General features: G+C 37.6%; 2 protein-coding genes across 6 annotated transcripts in view; both read right to left on the bottom strand.

The window, feature by feature from the left end:
- LOC141623164 (uncharacterized) overlaps positions 1 to 18,799 on the bottom strand; it is a 28,390-nt gene extending 9,591 nt beyond the window's left edge. The window contains exons 1-11 of one of the 5 annotated variants that reach the window (XM_074439239.1): positions 18,326 to 18,752; positions 18,149 to 18,211; positions 14,772 to 14,856; positions 14,575 to 14,646; positions 14,259 to 14,331; positions 13,954 to 14,005; positions 11,595 to 11,707; positions 11,407 to 11,476; positions 10,545 to 10,630; positions 10,213 to 10,305; positions 8,764 to 9,172 (exon numbers count right to left, since the gene is read on the bottom strand). In XM_074439239.1, coding sequence (XP_074295340.1) covers positions 10,260 to 10,305; positions 10,545 to 10,630; positions 11,407 to 11,476; positions 11,595 to 11,707; positions 13,954 to 14,005; positions 14,259 to 14,331; positions 14,575 to 14,646; positions 14,772 to 14,856; positions 18,149 to 18,211; positions 18,326 to 18,661 — 996 coding nt within the window. In that variant the 5' untranslated portion in view covers positions 18,662 to 18,752 and the 3' untranslated portion in view covers positions 8,764 to 9,172; positions 10,213 to 10,259. Of the gene's footprint in view, positions 1 to 8,763; positions 9,173 to 9,902; positions 10,306 to 10,544; positions 10,631 to 11,406; positions 11,477 to 11,594; positions 11,708 to 13,953; positions 14,006 to 14,258; positions 14,335 to 14,574; positions 14,647 to 14,771; positions 14,857 to 18,148; positions 18,212 to 18,325 lie in introns of those variants that run through there. The other 4 variants (XM_074439236.1, XM_074439237.1, XM_074439238.1 and 1 more) reach the window with 4 other exon arrangements.
- On the bottom strand, positions 1,146 to 2,280 carry LOC141617083 (uncharacterized). The gene is made up of 2 exons (XM_074434253.1): positions 1,858 to 2,280; positions 1,146 to 1,700 (listed from the first exon to the last, which is right to left on the bottom strand). Exons 1-2 carry the CDS (start codon positions 2,278 to 2,280, stop codon positions 1,146 to 1,148), a joined length of 978 nt encoding a protein of 325 aa, XP_074290354.1.
- Positions 18,800 to 19,093: the final 294 nt, after the last annotated feature.

Below are 19,093 nucleotides of genomic sequence, written 5' to 3'. Positions count from 1 at the left end.
AAGGTGAATGGGGAAGAAGGAAGATGTTTGGTTATAAAAAGGAGGAGGTGAGTGGTGACCTAATGTAGCCTCCAACCCGTTCGTGTCGTGCTCGTGCCGTCAGTACTGTTCATCCGTACCGTGTTGTGCCGTGCCGGACTCGTGTCGTGCTGGTGCCGCCCACCTTAGTCCGGCCCGAATTGCCATCTCTACTTTTTTTTTTTCGACAAAGGTAAACTGATATATTTAAACATAGATAAAACGTTATTACAGATACAAGCAAAATCTAGTAAGTTAACCAGTAGCTAGACTAACCGACCAACTACGATGTAAACGAAGAAATGTGCGAATTGCATGTAGTGAATTTCGCACTGCTATTGGTACTGGCTTTTGAGAAGGCAGAACTGAACATAATTTTTTTGATGATACCATAAAAGTAATTACGGGGTAAGTATCTGTCTCCTGGCGAATCATAACTTGAAGTAAGGCTTGAGAATAAGCGTCAAAAAGGGATGAGGCACGCATCTAGGAGAATTCAGCCACGCAAGAGTCTGACTCAACCATAGTTGTATAACCATTATGTAGAGAATTCCAGCAGATGTAGAGCCGATAAAAAATCGAAGGCTGCAAGGTTGAAAGATGATTACCTGCGTTAATCTGAAGTACTTGGTTCAGAATGTCGTCTTATCGGAGAGAAGGCAATTGCAAGTGTGAGTGATGTAACGCTTCAGCTAAATGGAGGATGCGTACAGGCACAAACTCACGGTTCTCAAAAACAATGGAGTTACGTGTGAGCCAGATGGATCTCAAGATTGCATAAAAATGAAGTAAACAATTAAACCCAGATGAAGATGCTCGATGAAGATATGAAATGTGATCAACTAACCATCGGACGAAAGAGACATTTGGATTAGCCAAGGAGTGTATGCCAAGTAACGAAGAACGCCAGATATGTTGAATTACATCACAGGACCGGAACAAATGCTCGGGAGTTTCCATATCCGTTCGACATAAAGGACAAAAAGTATCAAGACGAAATCCTCTATGGGCCATAACCGTCTTCGTTGGGATGATATGATGGGCAAGCTTCCAGATAAAAAGAGGAAATTTACTTGAAAACGGGAAAAGCCATACCAATTTCCAAGGAAAAGAGGGAAACTGTGGAATTACTGACGAATGCTTGGATAAAAGATATGAGTATCTGACTGAATGTTATAGCAACCATCTTCAGTATACTTCCAGTAGAGGTAGTCATCATCTTGAAGAATGGGTGGTTCCATGGCCAAGATATCCTTAGCAGTGGAGTTATTAAAAAAACGAAAAATACTACGCGGATTCCATGAGCCATCTTCACGAACAAAGTCAGAGAATGAAGGCATGTGGGTATCCTCTGGTTGTTTCAAACTTGGGGGATGACCTTGTACCCAATGGCTAAGAATAAGGTTAATGGATTTGCCATTTCCAGCTTTCCAAGCCATAGCTTCAGAGCACGTTGCGGCTACCCGACAAATACCTTGCCAAACAAAGGAAGGCTGCGTAACATTGGACTTGAGGTTAGGAATGGGAAGATCCTTTCGATATTTTGGCGCGATATATTTGGCCAAAATTCCAGTCGGCTTATGATGTAAGCGCCAAAAATTCTTCATAAGGTAAGCTTGACTGAGAACTGTCACCGATTTAATTCCCAAACCTCCTGAGTCTCTTGGAACATGCAAGTGTGGCTGAGACAACCAATGAATTGATCTATGTGAAGAATTTTTACTCCACTAGAAGGCGGCAATTAAAGAGTCGATCTTCTTAGACACGGATAGTGGAAGAGGAACAGCAGCTAAAATGTGAAACAACGAACCAAGAAGGATGGAATTGATAATAACAAACTTTAGCTTGAGATAAGTGGAGAGAAGACCATGATGAAATACGTGAGGTGATCTTATCCAGAATATCATGAAAAGTTGTCTTCTTGCATTTAGGTATATCAACCAGAACACCCAAATATGTACCAAAAGAATCAGAAGCTTGCATACGCAGTATAGAGGTCATATGGGATTTAAAGTCCTCCGGTGAATTGGGACTGAATTTAATAAAAGATTTCTGGAGGTTAATCATTTGTCCAGAGGCTTTCTCAAAGTCTTGAAAAATATCTCGGATAGTCTCAAAAGAAGCAGGTGTTGCTTTGCAGCAGATGAAAGCGTCATCTGCATAAAAAAGGTGCGATAGAGGCGGAGCATACCGAGAAATCTTAAGTCCAACAATTTGTTTCTGGGATTCAGCCTTCTGAAAGTGACGAGATAGAGCTTCCATACACATAATAAACAAATAAGGAGAGAGAGGATCTCCCTGGCGTAAACCACAAGACGGATGAAAGGAGGGCGAAAGTTCACCATTTATCATGATACTGTAAGTAACCGTGGAAATGCATTCCCATATCAGATTACTCCAAGACTGCGGGAAACCAAATTGATCTAACACAGACATGAGGAAATGTCAGGATACTCTATCAAAAGCCTTATGCATATCCAGTTTTATCACCGAGTAGCAGTTTGTTCCCTTCTTAGTCTTGTTAATATAATGCATTATTTCATGAGCAATAAGGCATCCATCAGACATGAGATGACCAGGGACAAACGCTTGTTGGGATTCAGAAATAATAGATGGCATAACCAATTTGAGTCGATTTGCCATACACTTGGAAGCTAAACGGTATACGACATTGCATAGGCTGATTGGTCGATACTGCGAGACCAACTTAGGGTTATCAACTTTTGGTATCAGAACAATGATGGTATTGTTCCATTCTTTCAACATAACTCCGGAGTTGAGAAATCTAAGAATTGCCGAAATCACTAAATGACCTATTTGTGGCCAAAAAGTCCTGAAAATTTTTGGTGTAATACCATCAGGACCCGGTGATTTTGAATCATCCATACCTCGGAGAGCAATCAGAATATCGTGTTCCGAGAAAGGGCCTTGTAATAAAGAGCATTCAATTGGTCCAAGCTTGGGCAAATTCAGTGTAGACAAAAAATGATGGATAAAACCCCCAGGATCGGCATGAGCATTTGTAGAATTATTGCAAAGCAAATTGGTGAAATAATTGACGATTTCATCTGTAACAGAAGTTGGTGAATGCAACCATACTCCATCAGCTGATCGAAGAGCCATTATACGATGCTTTATAGCTCTTTGTTTAACTCGATTAAATAGGAAGCGCGTTGGATAACCATCTAAAACCTCAGCTTTGATTTTCGAATGTTGAACCCAAAAAAGTCGCTGGTTTCGCATAAGCTGAAGGCGAGATGAGCGTAGAAGTTGAAATTGTGATGCTGAATGTTCATCCACAATACTTGCAGCAGATATATCCAAATCAGCTTCTATTTCCGACCAGTTAATCCCATTAGAAATTCGATGACTTATAACCCATTGCAAGATAGCACGACGAACCGTAGCTAATTTACGTGACAGCACAAACATCGAGGATCCGAAGAAAGGAGTATTCCAAACTCGTGAAACAAGATCTTGAACTTCAGGGTAGGATAAGCACCAATTATCAAGACGATATGGCCTTTTGCGTGGTTTAGAATCCGGACTCAGAGAAAGGAGAGAAAGGATGACAGGTGCATGATCAGAAACAAGAATGGGAAGGTGCGAGATAGAAGTTGAAGGGAAAAGAGTAAACCAATCCTGATTGGCATAAGCGCGGTCTAGACGTTCCATGATGATATTGCCATTGTACTGATTGTTCATCCAAGTGAAACGGGGACCAAAGAAAGGAACATCCGAAAGGCCATTGCTAATTTTCCATGTGGTAAAATCACTTTGGCCACGAATAAAGCTTGTACCCCCAAACTTATCAGCGAACAACTCAACTTGATTAAAGTCCCCAAGTATCAACAAAGGAGAAAGCCCCAAAATCTTGGAACTTATATGATTCCATAAAGCTTGTCGATACTCAAACCGTGCTTCACCATATATAAATAAAACATAGTTTATATCATTTGTACAAGGTGCCCTAGGGGAAGATAATTTACAAAGGATAAAGTGAGATTCTAGACTTAAGGTAGTTAAAACTATAGATTTATCCCATCGCAAAAGAAGGCCTCCACTACGACCAGTCGAATCTACACCGCAATAGTGAGGCAGGCCCAGATGAGAAGTCCTATAAGATGCCGAGTCAGAAGTAGTCATGGTTTCTTGCAAAAACAAAATGGACGGATGATGTTGTTGGACACTTCGACGTATAAAAGGAATTGTAGGATCATCCGTCGATCCTAGCCCCCTACAATTCCAACAAAAGATCTTCATTGGAAAACGGGTGGCGAATTAAGGTCCGCCACCAGATCCAAATCAGGAACAACTGCTTCATCTCTGAACAAAGAAAAAGGAACAAGCATTAGTGAAGGTCCATTCATAAAAATAAATGGACCAGCTTGTTCCAAGCATGGTTTCTTTCTCACAGGTAAGTCCAGTAAAGATAAATCGAAAGGAGACAGAGGCCGTTTTTTGCCCAAAACAGAAGAACGAGAAAATTGGCAATCATCAGGCTGCTTAAACCGAAAAGGCATAGCAGAGAACGACCCAAACAACAACTCAACCGGAGTTGGTTCAGAGACCGAATCTACAGCCAAGTCAATAAAACCCGATCTATTAGTGTGTTTAAATCGAGTGCGGCTGTAAAAATTAAACCCAACTCTAACCTTGCGTTTGAAGACAAATTTCACCGTCCTGCCAAGAGAGTCCATAGCAGGAGGATGAGCAACAGAGGCAGAATCAGAGGGACGAAAAAGACAGCTAACATCAACTGTCCGTGGTGGAGTTAAAGGTTAAGCAAGACCAAGGTCAGGCACGGTCATACGAAAAGCAGGGGAAGGGTCTCTAGCATGAGACGGTTCTCCAACTTCAAAACCAGGTGGTCCGGGAACAACCGGACCTCTGACAAGAGGAAAGATCTCAAGCAATACCTCTCGTGATTGATCCTCATGGACAGACAAGTCCGGAGGGTAAGTAAAGCCATGATCATCAGAATCATCATCCGAGGTAGATGAAGAGAACGAAAAAACTGATGATTCACCACCAGAATCCACAATAACTGGGTCCGATGAGGCAAGAGTACACAACTCAGAGTTCAAGTATTTTAGTCGTGCAGGCAGGCCCAAAATTTCAGGACTGTAAAAGGGAGATTCTGGTGGGCCATGTAAGACCATCAAGCCACGAGCCGTAAGCTCGTCTAACCGTGCCACGAATCCCCTGCACCTTACTAGAAGGACATAAAGACACACGGTGTCCAACATGGCCACAAGTTTTGCAAAAACGGAAAATTCCTTCATAGGAGAATCCAATCCACCACTGATGCTCTCGATCATTAAAAGCCAAATAACATCCAGGAATTAGCGGCTTCGAAAGATCGACCCAAACTTTAACTCGCACAAAATTGCGAGGAGGAATTAGTGAAGGATAATTTTCCTCCTCACAAATATCTCTGACATGGGAGAGGAGAAAAGCAGCTACCGAAGTATTCATAAGAGGAATAGGAAGATGTTTCACTCGAATCCAAAGAGGAACGATGTGAAAAAGCAAGTTATCCGGTATAGTGGTAGCTGTAACAGTGCGGAACACAAATAAGCTCCCCTCAATGGTCACTGTTTGTCTCTGTCTAAAATAGGCAAGGTCAGCTGCAGACGAGAATTCAAAGATGTAATAAGGTTTCATACAAAGATGTAATAAGGTTTCATAGCACGGATAGAAACCGTGCCATTGAGAGTCCAATGTTTGAAAATCTTAGAGTAAATGCGAGGAATGGCCAGATAACGTTGGTCTATAATTTTGGCAAGGAGAGATTTAGAAAAATCGACCCCTGTGAAATCGGCACAAAGATGTAAAGGTAACTTAAGGCTGACACCAGCTTGACAGAGGTTAGACGAAGAGGAAGAAGCCATGATCGTGTTTAAGAAACTGTGAGCAGGTAAAACAGAGGTTAAAACAAAGAAAAGAAGGTTTATTAATGGGTAAAAGACGGTTGAAGGTGAGAGAAGGTGGAAGTCAAGGTGGTTATAAAGGCGGAGGCGAGACAAGAGGTTGATGAGGTATCAAACAGGTTTGATGCATGAAGGACAACACAACAAGTTAGGGGAGGGTTAGGCGAAAAGTGAAACTGTGGAGGTGGTGATGGATAAGGTTAGGCGGAGGGAAGAGAAGGCGGCTAAGAAAACTTACGCCTAAAGCACTCTAATTTTAGAGAAACTCTCAATTTAGAGAGAAAAGTTTTTTTTTTGTACAAGGATTTTCAGGATGGTATATTGCCATCTCTACTTGGTATGTTCTTTTCCTATTTTTGTTGCATATCCTTCCACTCTTGACATCTAACTTTTCACCTACTAACCTTGGTTTTTTGGCTAGTCTTCATATGTTAGATATGCTTCTATCACTCGCAGCTACCTCGGTGGCACCATGAGCAAACTTACTATTTTGGGACTTTTCAAGCAAGTAAATGGCTATTTCAGTCATCTGTTCTCCTGTCATGCACTTAAAGCCCATTGTTGTGTAATTATTTCAGGGAACACAAATTGTTGTATAAGACGGTCTCTTACTATGAGACCAATCCGTTAATTAAAAGGCCCAAAAAACAAGTATTACAAAACCCAGCAAATTTCATCTTTCTAAATAATCTTAGAAACCGACTACTAACTCCACTCCTGCCTTGCTAATCACCTACGGAGTACTCTCTTCAACCAAAACAAAGTCGTTTCAATGCAAATTTTTGTGAGTACCATGTCTCAACTTCAGTGCCATTCAAAGGAGTAAACTCGAGCCACACTTTGAATAACTTCTCCACAAAAAAAAGTTATCTAAGAGCCACTGATTTGTTATTTAAAATAACCCGTTTTCAAACTAAAATTGGTAATTATTAATTTTAAAACTATATTTATAAATATAAAGCAACTCTAAACTTTTATTGCAAATAAACAAAATAAAAACTTGTTAGTTTTAAAGTTAAAACCTGGAGATGTCTAACTCTAGTATGAGCCAATTAAGATTGTGCGTTAACTATGTAAAAAGTTGTAATTTAAATTGAAACCCATAATTTCAACTTAAATGTTGAAGTTCTCAATATAAAAACATGCAATTAATTAAAGTTTAAAAGTATAAAATTTTAATTTTAAATCTGAAACTTACATGATAAATTCCAAACCTTGATGGTCGATTTCATCTTTAGTTTTAACTGATAAATGGGAGGAGAAAAAGGACTCAACAATGGTGATGAGAATGATAATCGTGAAGGTTAGGAGGATGTAGATTGCAAAGCAGGTAGAGTAGGTGGCGGTTGTGAGGACGTTGACCGAAGCAACGACAGAGGAGGGGCGGTGGAGGAGAACGTTGATTGCAGTTGTGATTTTGGGCGTGGATTGCAAATTTGCAATGTCAGTGTGGTATGAATGAGAGACGGTTTTCAATTTTTTATTTTCAATTTACTTAACCTTCTCTATTATTGGGCTATTTTCTCCTATTGGACCCGTCTTATGCTATGAGACGGTCTTATAGGAGAGTAGCTGTTTCAGGGAATTTGTGTAATTTATTGTAGAAAGGTCTTGTAATTTGTTGTTTGGACTGTAATAATTTATGGGGTGTATTTTTTTGTTGCTTTGTTATTGATTGAGAGAAAGCTGTAATTTATGGTGAGGAATGTTCTAATTTATGGGGAGGAATTACTGCATTATTGCTGGTATCCCTCGGTTTTTGTAATTAAGAGTTGACAGAAATTGGGGGGGAAATGGAATAGGGAGATTTTGGTGGGCTTTTTAAAATGTTAACATTTTGGTGGGAAGATTAGTCTTTAATCAAAACTCAATTGTCCCACAAATTCTGATTTAATAAAGCACAATGCACAATTCCATTTGTACTTCTATTATTTCTTTATTGTTGCCTTAATATTTGTACAAAACTCAATATGGTAGAGTGGAGTTAGATGGAGGAAGTATAATATATCGAACTATATAATTATAAAAAATAACAATAACTATACGTTTATAATTATTAAAAGAGAAGATTGTTGATTACAACCTTATACAAACCACTTTTTGAAAATTATAGGCTTATAATTTTTTTTTTATGAAAATTACAGCCATAATAGCACTTCTAATTAGAAATTACAACCAAAAGTTTTACTCCGGTGGAAAATTGAAACAAATTTGAATTTTTGTGACCTATGTTCATATTTTACAACGAAAATACGCTTACCTTCAACCTATAACCACCCCGTATCCGTTAAAAATATCATTTTTAAAATATTAAAATATTATTTTTTGGGTTATACTAGAACTTACCATACTACTAGTGTTATTAGGGGTCGTTTGGTTGCATGTAGGAAGTTGCATTACCTAGGCAGTGATAAATCACATGATTTTAGAATTCATGTGAATTAGGAAAAGTTGTTTGGTTGTATAAAGGAAATGCAGTTCATGTAGGCATTTCCACTTACCTAGGGGGGCCTAGGTAAGCAACTTCCTCCATTATGGAGGAATTAGAGTTCCAAGGTAATTCTATTTCATGTGAATTGGGGTAACCAAACAAGTTGCCCATTTTGCAATTCACATGAATTGGAATTCCTGTGTTATTTAATGGGTAACCAAACAACCCCTTATAGTGCAATTTTCAACCTATGACGAAAATACGCTTACCTTCAACCTATAATACCGGAAACGTCATCATGATGCAATTTTCAAAGAAAAGTGTTATTATGGCTGTAATTTTCAAAAAAAAATTATAAGACTGTAATTTTCAAAAAGTGGTTTTTTATAAGGCTGTAATGAACAATTTTCTCTAATTAAAATAAGGAAAATAAACACCTGTAAAAAAGGCGTTAATTTGACTCGTTTCTGACCCTAACCCGAACCCGGCCTGAAACACGTATAAGCATAACCGGTACAAACTCGTATTTACAAACACGAAAAAAACACGACTCGTATTTTACTCGAACCCAAAATAACCGAACCCGTAACCCGCTCTGTATAAATAGCCACTCAAGTTGGAACTCGGCCATCCCTTCGGTACCCATTATTTGGAAATTACTGAACAGGAGACACCCGGATTGAAATTTTAATTTTTGCCGACGATACATGTGCAATATATGTAATAACCCCAATAATCCTCCATGCTAAATGAAAACTCCCCATTATTGACATCATCTGCACCTTAGCCTCTGAAAAACATCAATGCTCATTCAGTGCTTGTGACGAAAAAAGGACTTCTGACAAGTCACAACCACCTCCCTTTTTAACATTATTTTAACCGGTTGTGAGGTGTTACAAGCTTGTGACGCGTCACAAATTTGTGATTCTATAAGGCCTTGTTTGGATGGAAAAGGGAGAAAAACGAAGGGAGGGGGAGGAGGGACGGGGAGGGCGAAAGTGGAAAAGGAAAGGGAGAGTTTTACCTAAAAAAATCCCTCTTTTGTTGAAGAAATTTTAATTTGTCTTAAGAGGGGGAGAATTTCCCACCCCGCTAAATCCTTTGACCTTCACCTTTAACGACCAAACAAAGAAAATCACCTCTCTCCATTTCCCTCCCCTTCAATTTTCCTCGAGATACGGAAGGGTGTCTTAGTTTAGATTCCTTTCCACTATAGAAGTCTGAACATGGTTGATATGAAGCATGTTTTAATAGCCGGGGTACACTTAAAGACATTGGAGAGCAAATTGGATAAACCTATGAAGTGAAGAGAGCAATGTGCGGACTTTTACTGAATAGGAGAAACAGGCATCTAAGCTCATCACTAACATTGCCTACGAGTGCTTTTCTAAGAGCCCTCAAATACTTTAGGATGAAATAGCGAAATATCTTAATTGGGTAAAAAAAAATTCTGATGTTTGCTTAGTGAATTGCCTTTTGTTTAAAAAAAAAAAACATTTGGCCGGTCCGTGACCGGCGACTTATAAAAGAATATAAACAAAAAAACAAACTCCGTGATAAGTATATACCTACTGAGTACGGGTAATAATGACCTGAATAAATGTATGCGTATTTATTGTCGTAAACACTACAAATGAAATCAAAACCTTATGAAACTTGTTTTTTAAATACTTGAAATAAGAGGCTATTTCACATCGCATGGGCTAGCACCGGGATTAAATGATGACGTAAAGGTGGAAAATAAATGAAACCCCCATCTCCCATGTTGAAACGTGGGAGGCTAGAGAGCATTGAGCTTCCACACATGACCTAAAAAGTATAAGGGCACACCTGAGAGTCTGAGACCAGCAAGCTGCATTCCCTGAGTCAACTTCAACCTACTTCGACGCTCTCCGACGCTTCCCCATTCTTGACTTGGCATATCTGAAATACGTTAAGGTGATTGACTGACCACTTCTGTTATCAACAAGTTAGCAACACTTTTTCAAAACATTACCCCGAAACGGAAGAGAATATTGTGAACCTTATCTAAAGATGGCCAAGAAAAAGGAAAATGTCGCATTGTTCCACGCCTTTTCCTAGTGGATCAGGCCACTCACTGGCTAACGGCCTTTATGTTTATTTTAAGTTAAGTAAAATATACACTACCATCAAAAGGATACTCCAAATGCATGCCTTCACCTGCTGGAGAGGAATGGAGAATGGTTCCTTGCAGTTGAGTTAAAGCCTCAGTTGAACAAGCAGTATCCTGCATTGAAAGGAGAATAATCTAACCTGAAAAACCTTTTAAGGATAAATGGCTTTTGGTGTGCACAAAAACTTGAATGAGACCAACTCAACAACAACAACATTAACCTTAGTGTCTCAATGGCTCCCGCAAATTACGAGGTAAGGGAGGGGGTTGGATGTACGAAGCCCTACCCTTGTGTTAGCAACACAAAGAGGCTGTTCCGAATGGCCCAAGATGAAAATTGAGTCGAAAACTGTATCAAAGGACCGCTACTTCACGAGAGAAAAAGCGCAGTCACTTAAGTGAGCCATTTTGATTTATTCCATCATAATCCAAAACCAAAGATTAAAAAGTAATGAGACCAGCTCGTTAATCATATTTTTAAATGCAGAATTAAGTAATGACTTGGGGTTAACTATCTCATCATACAACACACACTAGAAGGCCCAACTGCCCAAGGCGATCCCCAAAAGTATATTCTCTCTGATATCTGAGTTATCTTTTGCCCTTACCCTTCTCGGCTCGACTGCCAGAGACATACAACAAGTACAGCACACTCTAATCAAATAACAGAGAGAGGTCATGTTCACAGAGATGCAGATGGAACCATTAGAGGCTCCTACTAGTCTAGATTGATGCCTAACAAAAGACACGGCAGATAGCAAGTACAAAGTTGCAGTAGTTCTACCTTAATGATGGCGCTTTTTGTTGTTTTCGGGAGGATATGATTAAAAAAAAAAAAACAATCATAGATTGGACTAGGAAGAGTAAAGAATATCCGGCAACAGTAGTACCTCAAAGTCAACAAAAGCAACTGGAGCTCCACGTGACCTCTGAAACTTCAACTTCAAAAATCCCCGACATCTGTTAGCAAGGTGGAAGCACAAACTCAACTAAAACTTCTGAAATCACACCCCACAAAAACAGTAAATGGGAAGGGGTGTATAGCTGCAATTACTAAACGTCAGTAGGTGCAACAAACCTTGAGAAGATTTTCTTTAGATCTTGCTCTGAGCACTTCGGGACCAAGTTAGCGACAAAAATCGTTGGACATGGAGATTTATCTTGGGGAATAGAGGAAGAGATACTTTTGCTCTACAAGAGTAAGAAAGTGACGTCAGACCCATTTCCAGGCAATTATTTAACATTGGAGAAGTCTTCTATGATAATGGCAACAAGGATAAAATGGAAAAGAAAATGACATGTAGAGAAGTTATATAAGACATCTAGTAGAAATGATGAAACAAAGAACAAGCAGACATGGTCATCGTTCATCGGCAGATAGGCTGATGCAGTAAACCACGAGCTGTTTAGACCAGAATGCACGACTGCAAACCTCTTTATTTTATCTTGATATATAATACTTTCTCCGGCCACTTTTACTTGTCTTGTATACTAGTTTTAGTTGTACCAGAATTGTCAAAATGTGAATTTAAGTCCCATTTTATTCGGAAAAAAATCACTAACTAGTCTTACCTGGATATTCCTTTACTTATGTAAACTCCCTCCATCCCACTTATATTATCACATTTTCTCTCTTGGTTTATCCCAAATTAAGAGTCCCCTTTTTTAAAACTATTAAGAGAAAAATTGAGCATCCAATATTGTCCCCCTACTTATAACTACATTCTACAATCGCCTTCCATCACAATTAAAATTTTCCATATTTTTTCTAAGTTAAAGGGGTAAAATTGTTATTTTATCACTTTTCCTTAAAAGTTTAAGCATCCCAAAGGGCAAGGAAAACAATAAAAATGGATGGAGTATAATCTTAGATTTCCTAACGTTAACTAGCTTTCCTAAGCACTCATCAAACGGGTAAGAGCCAAATTACCATTTTCAGAGTTTTAGATCAGATTTTATAACAAATACTCCGTATGTGACACTACTAAATAGACACCATCAAGAAGGTTTAAAGAGGAAACTGACTTGGGGTCCAAGGAAGATTTATAACAAGTATGTGACTAGACCTATCAAAACCTGACCCAACCCGCAAACCTGACCCACCTGACCCGTTTTTTTAGGGTCAAAGACACGTAAATCTTGACCCGTGACACAAAATGACCCGAACTCGAAATGACCAGTTATTTTAGGGTCGAAACCCGACCCAACCCGTTCGACCCGTTGGGTCAAAGATAAATGAAGAATATTATTAAAATATTAATATTTTTATATTATATTTGAAATAATAAATATAAAAAATATTATATTAATATTTTTAATTAAAAAATTAATTTAAAAAAATTATTAGTATTTGATGTTATTTGACATATTTAGTGTGTTTATTTAATTTTAAAAAAAAATTATTTGTTCTTCTCTCCTTTATTACACCTTTTTTTACCAACCACTTGCTTATATATTTTACTTGGTTTACTTTTAAGGTATCCCGGATCCTTAAATTCTACTTCGGTTTTCAAAATTGTTTTAATCTTTATTCTCGATTTAAATTTTAAGTTTTTATAAAAGACATCCGGACTTTGATTTTAAAACCTATAAGTTTACCTTGACTTTGTATTATGTTTCGCTCTCCCTTTTGTTTTTCATTTTTCCGTTTTCTATTCTTTTTGCATTTTGAGGTGTGCGTTCACCCATGTCCGGTTCTAAAGGATGATTCATGTCAGCCGACCCCATATCATTTTGGGATTAAGGCTCTGATGTTGTTGTAAAAAATTAATTTAAAATTCAATTTTATATAACTTTTATATCATTAAATAATAAAATAATTATTAAAATAATGATTATAATAATACTATTAATATTAAAAATAATTTAATTTCAAGAAGTATGTTTTTTCGGTTGAAAAATGATAAAATAAAAGGCGTCAAACTTTTTTTAACCAGTATTCTGACCCTAACCCGACTCGACCCGACCCGTTTGACAGGTCTATATATGACACTACAGATATATGGCACAGATGCCAAATTCCAAAAAAGCAAGATATGGTTATCATTGACCAACCAACTGAAATAATGTCAACGAAAAACCATGATATGGTTCGCATTTGTTGAAGTTCAACTTGCAAGAAGCAAACTACTTTCAGTTATTTGTAACTATATATACTCCATAAAATGCTACATTGACTCTACTGCATATGTCGATGAAACATGTTGGAAGGAGAGCCGCATGACCGGTGACATAGTCAGTTGATACCCAAACCTACGAATGGCATAGGAACATATTGACTGAATAACCAATCTTGGCAACATAATGAGTGAGGGAGAGGCAATGACTCTAGTCTGATAAAAATCCAGCTCACACAATCACACGATATAACTTGGCAAAAATGAGCAGAAAAGAAGCAAAGCAAAATGGCAAATGTGAATTATAAGTACATGACTTACTGATTGAGCAACATTTGCGTCAACCATGCCTCCGTTATCAAAGCTCACATCACTAGGTGGCAAAAAAAGGAACATACGTCAGGAAACCATCTTTAAAGATTGAAATTGTGAACACCGAAGAAAAACAAAGACTCCTTGACTCAAGAAAGCATTAAAGTCCATTAATTTAGAAATTCAACGCAAGACTGCAAGTTAATACTGCTCTGAATTTGAGATAAATCAATGAGTGCCAGCAAAGTATAGGTGTTGAGCTAGTTCTAGGATATTTGGTCCCAAGTAAAAGAGATGTGCGGTGTGCAAATGACCTTTGTGCAGATGGATAACCAACGATGTTGTAGTGAGAATTATCCATTCCGGGAATGTGTAAGCTGCCAACACCTGCTAGTGCCAAGCGTGGGAAAAAATTGTGCAATGTGAGTTTGTAGACAAGAGTGCTCTCAGGGTCAACTATACACCTAGTTATGAGACACTACAATCATCAGATAAAATGCGCATAAGAAATTGACTTTTATCCAAATTTCCTTAAAATATCACAGGGCGCCAAAATGTAGCTCCTTGTAAGAATAAAAAAGAAAAGAGATCCTCTGTCCAAAGTGCTGCATGCTGCACGAGGCATAATACCTGACTCATAAACATCCTTTGGAAATGCTCGGGAAGCCTTCTGCTTCTTACCTGAACCAGACCTTTCATTGCCTGCTTACAAAACACGCCACCATCAATGTGGTCATAATTTGCAAAGGAAAATTCCATAAAGAGTAAATGGAAACGGAATCTAAATGGACTATAACATGGGACTTCAAAAGGACAGAACTACCAACCAGTTCTCTGACGCTTGGATCGTGAATTAGATTTTGCAAGGTCAATGTACAAGGTTGAGCCTTCTTCTAGATCAAAAACCATACCCTAAGCAGCAATGAATAAAAGAGCTTAAATTTGGAGATCATACACAAGAAATTGATTGTTCCGAAAGACATAGGTTTCACTTCAACAATCATAGATTGATTACCGCTCACATAACATTACTTCCACATGAAAACACAACTGACAAAAGATACCGAATCCTAAATAATACTCCTCCATGACTAGTCATAAACATCTCAAAACAGGAGTTTTGTGTCGCTTTCCTTACATGCCAATACAATACTTCAACAACAACAACATCAGAGCCTTAATCCCAAAATGATTTGGGGTTGGCTGACATGAATCATCCTTTCGAACCGTCCATGGGTGAACGCACGCCTCAAAATGCGACTAAAAAAAAGGGAAGATGAAAAACAAAAAGGGAGAACGAAAATGTAATGTAAAGTCAAGGTGAACTAAGGGGTTTTAAAATCGAATTCCGTCTTTCTTTTATAAAAACTTAAAATTTAAATCGAGGGAAAAGATTAAAACGATTTTTAAAAACCGAAATAGAGTTAAGGATCCGGAATGAACCAGGTAAAATCTATAAGAAAAATTGTCAAAATTGTAATATAAATGTAACAGTTTTTCTAACACGTGCTACAAGTAATTTTCTCTTCAATTTTCAATAATTTTTTAACTCAGAACTTTGCATTTAGGTGTCAGCCCTTAGGACAAATGTTAGAAAAACCGTAATCATAAATCTCCAAGTCTATTAATACTAATACCCACCACTACCACTAAATGGTTAAATGCTTGGCTTTAAAGAGGGAATCAGAACCCTAAACCCCGGGGCTAGGCTACTAGCTAAAACAGCTAGGTGCGGCTTTTAGATAAGACACGGCTAGCTAAAATGTTGAGGAAGAGGTTAATGATACTGATGATTGTAGTTTTAAAGACGATATTTATGATCCTAGAAATTGGGATAAACTAGATGCTAAATCAATTGACGAATTAGCCTCTAAGGGTCCAAAGAGGGATTTAAGTGTCGATAAAGGTCATAAAAATGAATCAAAAAGATACTTTTTGTCTAAATTTTATATTAGATTTATGCCAAACGGAGAAAAATGGGATAGGGAATGGCTTGTCTATTCAAAAGATCTCGATAAAGTGTTTTGCTTTTGTTGTAAATTATTTAGAAAATCGCAAGGTAGAGGCGAATTAGTATCTTGTGGCTTTAATGACTCGATTCATCTTGCTGTAAGACTTAAAGAGCATGAAATGAGTGTGGAACATGTTAAGAACATGACTATTTGGTATGAATTGCGTTTAAGACTGGGTAAGAACAAAACAATAGATGATGTGAATCAAAGAAATGTATATAAAGAGAATGAACACTGGAAAAATGTAATGGTAAGAATAATTTCAATTGTGAAGTACCTTGGAAAACATAATTTAGCCTTTCGTGGTTCTAATGGAAGATTGTATGAGGAAAATAATGGAAATTTTTTGGGGTTGGTTGAGATGATGGCTGAGTTTGATCCACTGATTCAAAACCATGTTAGTCGCATAACAAATAGCGATACTCATTATCATTATCTTGGTCACAATATCCAAAATGAGTTGATAAGCTTGCTCGCTCGTAATATTAATCTGATATCATTGCAAAAATTAAGCAAGTAAAGTACTTTTCTTTGATACTTGATTGTACGCCTGATACTAGCCACAAAGAGCAAATGTCTATAATATTACGGTATGTGGATACTTCTTTAGATGAATTTCGTGTAGAAGAGTCATTTCTAGTATTTTTAAATGTGAACGATACTAGTGGTTTAGGACTTTTTAATGCTTTGCAAGATGAGTTAAAATGTCTTGATCTTGATATAGATAACATAAGAGGCCAAAGGTATGATAATGGGTCTAATATGAAAGGAAAACAGGAGTGCAAAAAAGATTGTTAGACATAAATCCTAGAGCCTTTTATACACCTTGTGGTTGTCATAGTTTAAATCTCACCTTATGTGACATAGCTAATTCATGTGGTTAAGGTAAAGATTTTTTTGCAATCATACAACGTGTGTACACTATATTTGCCCATTCTACAAAGAGGTGGAAAATTTGGAAGGATAATGTGTCAGGTTTAACCCCTAAATCACTGTAAGTTACTCGGTGGGAAAGTCGTATTGATAGTGTCAAAGCTATAAGATTTCAAATTGTGGAATTTCAAGAAGCTTTGCTTGAAATTGCTGATATCGATAATGATGGTATTGTTAGAAGCCAAGCTAAATCTTTAGCGTTGAATGAACATGGTAGTTTTGAGTTCGTGGTGTCAATAATTATTTGGTATGAAATATTATACTTTGTTAATGAAGTTAGTAAACAATTACAATAAAAAAAATATGCATATTGATGTAGCTATTTTACAAATCAATGCTTTAATTTCAACTTTTGAAAAGTATAGAGAATCTGGTTTCTCTAAAGCCCTAGAAACGGCTAAAGATATAGCTAAGGACATGAACATTGATCCTTCTTTTCCTAAAAGGTGAGAAAGAAGAAAAAAACACTTTGATGAGAGTCCAGAAGATTCATCACCTCTATCGGAAGAGGAATCATTTAGAGTTACCTATTTTTTTACCTTATTGATCAAGCAATATCTTCACTTAAAATAAGGTTTGAACAATACCAAGAATTTGAAAGTATATTTGGCTTTATGTTCTCTACTGATAGATTGAATTCAATAGATGATTCTATGTTAGAGTCTTGTTGTGTTAATCTTGAGAGTGTACTCAAGAATAATGAGAATTCTGATATAGATGGAAATGCATTGTACTTGGATTTGAAATTTTTTAAAGAACTAATGCCTGATACAAGTATGGGTCCTCCTGATATTGTGAATCATATGAAAAAAAAACTGGTGGGTGTTTTCCTAATGCAGTTACAGCATATAGAATCTTATTTACGACTCCAGTCACGGTTGCATCTACCGAAAGAAGCTTTTCAAAGCTCAAGTTGTTGAAGTCATATTTGCATTCTACAATAACAGAAGATCGCCTAAATGGATTAGCTATGATAGCTATTGAGAACAAAGTTTTGGACAAATTTGTTTTGAGGAACTAATCGCTGAATTTGCTTCGGCGAACGCAAGAAGAGTTTCTTTGTTTAAGAAGTGATGTTTTGTAACGGTGTACTTCGTTCGAATTATTAGAGAATAATTTTTTTGGGTTGTGAATTAAACTCTGTGTAATTTTTTTTTTCTTAAATGTATTAAATTTAGGGGCCCGTTTTGATAGTTCGCACAGGGCCACGAAAATCTCCATACAATTGACAATAACAGTAATCAGACAGCAATTCTTACATTGAGTGCGTGCATTGCAGCAACGGCCGACTGTTGATCCGCAAATACAGCAAACGCAAATGCCTGCCATCGCCAAAATAAGTTCCAACACTATGATTAGATACGTTATCTCAGAGTGATCAAATTCCTGGAATTTCAATTCCAACACCAAAACAAAAACAGAAGAAAGAAAGGGACCTGAGAATTGCCAGAAGGAGGGCGGAGATTGGTGGAAATAAAACCGGGGAATTCACGAAAGAGGTGATAAATTTCGCGGTTTTTGACATTGGCGGGTAGACCGGCGATAAAGAGGGTGCGAACCTCGGAGCCATGATCAGCGCGGGAGGGCGGAGATTGCGGTGAGAGAAGAGTGTGATGGTGAAGCGACAGCGGGGGTTGCGGTGGATGGCGAGGAGGTTCGAAATAGGAGAAGCGAGGAGGGTAATGAGAGTAGACGGGTGAGTAAATGTCATGTGGTGGTTGTTGCGGCGGCGGCGGTTGTTGAGGAGGATAGTAGCCTGACATGTCGCCCATTCTATATTTCTTTGAGGGGTTTTGGGTGAGGGGTAATAGGAAAGGATATAGATTTGGTATTTAGGTTTGGATTAAACTGCATTTCATGGTTTTTAAGATTAATCTTTCGTCAACCTGGACGATTCTTCGTTAACTTCTAAAGCAATCAAATATTTTAGGTTCAAAATATCTTATACTTCCTCCAATCAAATATTGGTGTCCGGCTTCGCCCGAGCTACCTCTACTAATCATTAATTTTTTTTTTATTAAATAAAATTACTTAAAATTGCATAACACATAAATTTATCATTAATTTATTTTTCTATGACATATCCACAAATTACGATAAAATAAATTTTGAGACAAATTCACTACTCCCGCTATTAATATTTTACTCTTATTAATAAAACAGTAGTAATAACATTTCACTACTTGTTCGTAATCATTGTTACT

This window comes from Silene latifolia, chromosome X, assembly GCF_048544455.1.
Source record: "Silene latifolia isolate original U9 population chromosome X, ASM4854445v1, whole genome shotgun sequence".
Lineage (NCBI taxonomy): Eukaryota > Viridiplantae > Streptophyta > Magnoliopsida > Caryophyllales > Caryophyllaceae > Silene > Silene latifolia.
The sequence above is the reverse complement of the archived record's forward strand: the minus strand, read 5'-3'. Positions and strand labels throughout refer to the sequence as shown.

What these genes read in the sequence shown, in the direction of transcription:
- LOC141617083 (XM_074434253.1), bottom strand. Translation starts at nt 2,280, where the DNA reads ATGGAAGCTCTATCTCGTCACTTTCAGAAGGCTGAATCCCAGAAACAA. An exon ending in TCCACTTATCTCAAGCTAAA is followed by an intron (nt 1,701 to 1,857) that starts GTTTGTTATTAT and finishes TGGTTGTCTCAG; the next exon opens with CCACACTTGCATGTTCCAAG.